The following is a 6804-nucleotide window of genomic DNA, read 5'->3' as shown; positions in this document are numbered from 1 at the left end:
GGCTCGAGTTTCAGCGGGGCTCGGCCACAAGGGTAGGTGTCAGAGACACGTGGCTCCTGGTAAATGAGATGTCAAAGCGGCAACCACCCGCCCTCCCCTCCTCCCCGCCTGGGGCCCGCCTCCCGCCGCCGTCTCTCCGAAGGCGTCTGCCCCGAGCCTTCCCCTGGGAGCGACGGCCAAATGCGGGGCGGCGGAGAAGCGAACAAACAAGCAAACCAGCGCGCTTTCCAGAGTTCTTCTCCCGCTCCCGAGTGGGTTGGCTGAGGGGGGGGGGGGAGTAGCGCCGATCCAACCCGGCGGGATTTGCTTCCAAGAAAGGTGGATCTGCTGAGGGAAAAAAGGGGGTTGCCTTCCCCTCACGAGCCGTGCCGATTACCCCCGCACTCCGCCTCCGCGGCTCCGGCCAGCGCCCCCCCCCTTTCCCCAACCGCGCCCCACAGACTCCAAGGAGGGTTTGATCTTTTAGTGGTTGGTTTTAATTTTGAGCTGAACTTTTCGACTACAAGGGAATGAATATAAAGAATAAATAGCCAACTCTCTTCCACGTACAGAAGACGAAAGACGTTCCAAGGCAAAAGAAACAACACCACCAAACCCGCTATGTACACAACAGTAACAACGTGTCTTAAAACCCTTTAAAGTCATCAACAGCGTTTAGTCGTCATCTTCGGAAGTCCGTAAAAAAAAAAAATCACAACGCAAATCGCTCGAAAACTTTGTTCCCTAAAGAATGGAAAATATTTCCATTTATAATTTAAAAAAAAGTTTTATGTTAAAAGTCCTGTTTTTTTTAAAAAAAAAGTTTTTGCCAAAAAATCAACAACCACCCCAAAGGTTTTGAGAAGCGTCTGTTTTTAAATCCTCCAAACGCTTTTTGTTTTCCCTGGAATATAAATTAAAGACGGGGAGGTGGGTGGAGAAAAGTTCCAATTTGCGACGGTCCGAGCGAATCGACTCTCTGAAAAGTACAGCAGGCGAGAAGAGTCCGCGGTATAACACTGACCTGCTTTCGGGAGGCGTTTGGGTGGTCTGACTCTGCAGGGCAGGGGGGTCCGGTGCGCGCAAGAACGCTCTCGCTCTCCCGGGTCTTTCGTGAAGCACGCCCGTCTTTTAACACAAAAACAACAAAAAATGTCCCTTGTCTTGCGCGCAACCCGGAGCAATGCAAACGTTTCAACTGGGGGAAGCCAACAACGTCCATCCCACCCCCTTTTTTTGCGCTTCGTAGCGTCTTGAAGCCGACCAAACCCCCATGCTTCGCGGCCGGCACGGTTCGGTGAGAACAAGAGGCACGGTGTTATACTTGGCTTGCTTGTTTTCTACGGGGACGTTGGCGGTGACCGGAGCGGAGGGCACACACGCGCGTTACTCCCCCCCCCCGCCCGCCCCGCCTTAGCAGGAGCATTTGCACTCGGAAATGATCGGGTACTGGATGGGGATCCACGTGCAACGCTGCCCCCCGCGGCGCTGGCACCTCCACCGCAAAATGGTCAGATGCGCGGATTTGGCCGGTTTGCAAAGCATGCCTTCCGGGACGGAGCAGGAGCGCTTGCTGAAACAGCTCCCCACCTTCACGTAGCGAGGCCAGAAGCGGCTGCCGAGGTCGTTCCAGGCGTAGAGGACCGGGCAGAAGGTGTGCGACCACAGCCAGAGCTGCAGCTTTCGACGGAGCTTCTTGCTCAGCCGGTGCTTCTTGCTAGCCTGGAGACCCCCGCCGTCGTGAAACTCCAGGCCTTTGATCTCGCCGGGCATGGCTCCGGAGGGTCTCTGCCGCAGCAGCAGGTCCAGCTGGGCCAGGTCGTCCCCGCCCAGGCGGTCCTCGGCCAAGGAGACGGCCATGAAGCTGGGGTCGAAGTGGCTGCCCAGCAGGGTCCTTAGCAGCGTGTCGTTCAGGTCCTTCTCCTTGGGGTCGAAGACAGGGTCCGGGTGCTCGATTAGATCCACCAGGGGCAAGTTGTCGCTGGGGGCCGGTCGGATGTGGAGGTAGTGCTGGCAAGCGCCCTGCTCCAGTCGGAAACCTAGGAGGACCGCCAACGCGTAAAGCCTCACCAGCCACTGAAGGTGATCCATGCTCAGAGAGAGGGAGGGATGGATGGACGGAGGGGAAAAGGAAAGGGGACAGGGTTCACCCAGAAGCGGGCCTGAGCAGAGGCATCGGCCGGAGAAGGGAAGATGAGGAGGGTATCCAAGCAAGGAGGGTCTTCCCCCTCCGCTTGCGTTCCGCGGCTGCAGACTCCTTGCCCAAACGCCTTTCCTCGGGGGTCCGGTGAGTAGGCAACAGCAGCACACACACCAAAAAAAACCCAGCACCGTTTAGAAGTAAGTAGTAGTGCTCGTGAAGGGCGACAGCCCCGTGCAGAAAATCAGAAGCCCGGGGTGCCCCATGCAATTGTTTCTGCCTCCGGATTTCGGGTCGTGTCCGCTCAGGAGAGTCCTCTGCAAACTTCCATTCGGCTCCCGTCTCTTTTGCAGTTCGCGAGAGCCGCCGCCGCCGCCACGCACGTTGGCACCAGCTAGTCTGCTGCGCGAGGATCCAGCGCCTTTAAATTTCCTGCACTTTCGGTCCCATCGCTATGGAAACCACCGACTCGATCTTTTCAGGCCCTGCTCCTTAAAAGAGGAAACTCGCGGGCGTGGTGGTGGGGAGGTTGGGGGAAAGAAAGGCAAAGGCGATCTGCTACTCCCCGAAGTCCCGGAGGCAAAAAATCGGTCGCTCCAGCCACCCCAAGCCGAAGGGAGTAAGGTGGGGAGGAAGCCACTTTCTCCGTGGCGAGCTCCAAGCGCGGCTGAGAAGTGATGCTCTTTCGCGGGAGCTTCTTCAGTTGCTTCCCCGTAGCGGAGGAGAGCTATCCGAGGCGGCTTGGCCACTGCTAAATCGGGCACCACCTCTTAGCTGCGGCTGGGTTATGAATTAGAAGGCGGCCTCACAGCCAGCTTTTATACCCCGCCGGGTCGGCTCCAACGAACAGCAGCCTGTGCAACCTTGCAAGGCTCCGTGTGCATCGTCCGGGACTGGCTTCTTTCTGAGCCGCTCACGCCCTCTTTTTCACTTTGGCCGCTCAAAGTCGCTCACCTCGTGCCTTTGCCCCCCTAGGATTGCCCTGGTACCTGGTTGCCGCTGCATTTATTTGCGCGGCTCCACGCTTGAGCCCGTGATGTAATTCTAGTTGGCTTCTAGCTCAAGAAGGGCTCTGCAAACGCCGCCTTTCGCCAAGCGTGAAATTGCTGGCTAATGCTAAGTCAAGGGGCGGGGGGGGGGGGGGGACGGGGACGGGGACGGAGAAGGAAGGTAGTGCGCCCTCTGCTGGCGGCCGTTTGAGCGCGCATCCCTCTCTGCTGTTTCCTCGCGGGGAAAAAAGTAAACGAGAGATGCAAACCAAAGACAACATTGTTGCCTAGGTATTGTGGCAAGGTAGTGTCACTTAGAGCGTCAAGATTATCCAGTTCCATCTATTTAAGGTTTTAACGTACCATTTAAAACTAAGCTTGATTTAACAATAAAGGTATAGTGAAATCATTTGCTTTTTTGCCATATTGGGACTGCATAGAGTTGTTTTTAAATGGACAGCCATACAAATCCTGTGAGGGAGGGAGTGAATGAATGAACGTTGAATCTTGTGTGAACTTCACATAACATCATGCAGTTTTCCTGTAAAGGGTGTGCTATTGCATACTTCCTTGCTGTAGATTTTTTGGATTGACTGGTTGAGCTGATAGACCTGGGATTTCTGCACTAACAAGGCCTGAACCTGTGTAACTTTACAAGGTCGGCTTGATGCTGTCACCTGCTGTTTACAAATGCTGTCCTGAACAGTCATGTTTTCAGAGCTGTTTGGAAGCACAATTGGGATGGGGTGATCTGAATAGTCAGGGGTAGGTTTTTCCAAAGAGAAATGTCCTACCTGAGTCCTTCAGCTCTGGGTTCCCTACAGATGGCATTTCCTCTGTGGTGGACCCCTCAGTACTATCTCTGATCTCAGAGGGTGGCAGGTTTAACTCAGAGAAAGCAATTGGAGAGAGACCCAGTCCCTGTGCCAGATAGGTATTTAAGTATGAAATTGCACCTGGGCCAGAGTGAAATGGCAACAAGTGCAATGCTTGTATAAATGTGTTGCATGAGTGACTCCCCGTATGCCATAAATATCAGGGCCAGCGCATGTTAAACCAGCTTCTAAATTGTCCTTGTGGACAGCTCAATGCAGTGTGAAATACATTTGACTTGTGAGCAAAGCCCTTACTTTCAGAAATGGTTGCAACTGATGTACAAGAGGTCGTTGTGCATCATAAAATAACATCGGATGTTGTTGTTAGTTGCGAAGTCATGTCCGACCCATCGCGACCCCATGGACAACATTCCTCCAGGCCTTCCTGTCCTCTACCGGAGTCCATTTAAGCTCACGCCTGCTGCTTCGGTGACTCCATCCTTCCTTCTCATTAGGTGGCCAAAGTATTTGAGTTTCATCTTCAGGATCTGGCCTTCTAAAGAGCAGTCAGGGTTGATCTCCTCGAGGACTGACTGGTTTGATCACCTTGCAGTCCAAGGGACTCACAGGAGTCCTCTCCAGCACAGTTCAAAGGCCTCAATTCTTTGGTGCTCAGCCTTTATTATGGTCCAACTTTCACAGCCATACATTGCAACTGGAAAAACCTTGATTATACACACTTTTGTTGGCAAGGTGATGTCTCTGCTTTTTAGTATGCTGTCTAGATTTGCCATAGCTTTCCTCCCCAGGAGCAAGCGTCTTTTCTGCGGTGATCTTGGAGCCCAGGAGAATAAAATCTGTCACTACCTCCATTTCTTCCCCATCTATTTGCCAGGAACTGAGAGGGCCAGATGGCATGATCTTAGCTTTCTTAATGTTGAGTTTCAAGCCAACTTTTGCATTCTCCTTCTTCCCTTGCATCAAGAGGCTCTTTAGTTCCTCTTCACTTTCTGCCATTTGAGTGGTATCATCTGCATATCTGAGGTTGTTGATATTTCTCCCGACAATCTTAATTCCAATTTTTGATTAATCTAGCCCTGCCTTTCTCATGTTGCGTTCTGCATATAAGTTAAATAGGAGGGGGACAGTATACAGCCTTGCCGGACTCCTTTCCCAATTTTGAACCCATCAGTGGTTCCATGTCCAGTTCTTACTGTGAGAGTTTTCACTCAACATCAGGTAGCCATCAGCATTTGCTACCTGACTTCGTATGGTTTGGAATGACTCTAAAAACATCTCGATTCCTGATTCTTTCAAAATCCCTACTCCAAAAATCAAACTTTTCTGCAAGGCCTTTGAATCAACTTTTTGATTTTCATGCTATATACCTCTGTAACTGAATCTAAATCCACATAAGCGAAAGAATAATATATCGTACTCTTTTTGCCTCCAGGTCTGCCAGGACTTTCCTTTCAGGTATGCCACGAAAAGGAATTTAAAATTTGATTTTCTTCAGAATACGAATCTGATCACTCATAGTTGCTCACGCATGGCATCAAGTAAACCTATCAATAAATGCATGGGAAGCAATCTTTCCCAATTTGGATGCCCCTGGATGTATGAATGTAAACTATCCGCATTCCATACCAATGTGGCCATTAGTCAGAATTCTGGGATTTGTGGTCTACTTACTATTTGACGGCTGCCAAAGTTGTAGAAGGTTGATCTAAAATATACTGTTGATTTTAGAAGGTAAGTTCAAGTTCAAATCCAGCTACAAAGCGGATGGAGGATGTTGGAGCAGATCATTTTCCTTCAGGGTAATTACCTGTGAGTAGGATAGAGTGGGATTATAACATCTGATGTGGTGTTCATAATTCTCTGGAGACAGATATGAAAAATGGTTATTTTCTGCTAAAATGTATTTAATTAAATTCCCCACTTTCTCAGATTGAAAGACAGTTTGGGCCAGACCCCGTTATTATCTTTCTTCTTGCTAGTAGGGTGGCTTACTACCAATAATATTTCAAATGCCAAGAGTTTAAAGTACATTTAGAAAAAGGCTAGAAAAAAGGGGGAAATATCCAGTTTTGTTCCAGAAGAGCTTGAGCAATTCCAAACATTCGTTCTTCAGCCTTGATATAATATGGGGATTTCTACAATGGGGTGAGCCTTGTTGCAGATATGCAAAAGTTAGCAATGTGCATTAAACCACTTTGGAGGGATTCTGGGCTGACCAATCCAGCCGAACACGATCAAGTTCCTTCTAAAATTTGAGAAGCAATCAAGATACATAGAGAAATGAGATTAGGGAGATTAGGATTAGAGATTAGGATTTCAAAAAAGGAGATTTTGGAAGATATTCCTCAAAGCGCGCTCCGGAAAAAAAAAAGGAAAAGGAAGAAGAGTTTTTATGATTGACAGTTTCTAAGCAAGGAACAGCATCACCAAGGCCTTCTCCCAGGTGTAAAGTGCTTGCTTTTATGGCATTTATGTTTGCTAATATTAACTACGGCCCTGATGAGTTGGTTTTGAAAATTAGGAGATTGTTGCTTCCAGAGGTCACATCTGCACGCTTTCTTTACTCTGGTAGTCCTGCTCTGTATGCTGTGACTTGCATCAGTAGTGGGATTCAAATTTTTTTACTACCGGTTCTGTGAGCGTGGCTTGGTGGGCGTGGCATGACTTGGTGGGTGTGGCAGGGGAAGGATACTATAAAATCTTCATTCCCATCCCACTCCAGGGGAAGGATTAGAGGTGGGTGATATTTACTGGTTCTCCAAACTACTCAAAATTTCCACTGCCAGTTCTCCAGAACTGGTCAGAACCTGCTGAAGACCACCTCTGCTCCTGTATTGTGAGATCAGATGTTCTGCTACTG

General features: G+C 49.8%; 1 protein-coding gene across 1 annotated transcript; it reads right to left on the bottom strand.

Moving 5' to 3' along the window:
* Nucleotides 1-474: 474 nt before the first annotated feature.
* NOG (noggin) lies at nucleotides 475-3222 on the bottom strand. The gene has a single exon (XM_032210790.1). It carries the CDS (start codon nucleotides 2068-2070, stop codon nucleotides 1393-1395), a length of 678 nt encoding a protein of 225 aa, XP_032066681.1. The 5' UTR covers nucleotides 2071-3222; the 3' UTR covers nucleotides 475-1392.
* Between the last annotated feature and the right edge of the window lie 3582 nt (nucleotides 3223-6804).

This window comes from Thamnophis elegans, chromosome 2 (genome assembly GCF_009769535.1).
Source record: "Thamnophis elegans isolate rThaEle1 chromosome 2, rThaEle1.pri, whole genome shotgun sequence".
In the NCBI taxonomy this organism is placed as follows: Eukaryota; Metazoa; Chordata; class Lepidosauria; order Squamata; family Colubridae; genus Thamnophis; species Thamnophis elegans.
Note: the sequence above shows the minus strand (reverse complement) of the source record. Positions and strands in the feature narration are given on the sequence as shown.

Bases quoted from the DNA above. Each gene is read 5' to 3' on its own strand.
- NOG (XM_032210790.1), bottom strand. From the start codon at position 2,070: ATGGATCACCTTCAGTGGCTGGTGAGGCTTTACGCGTTGGCGGTCCTC.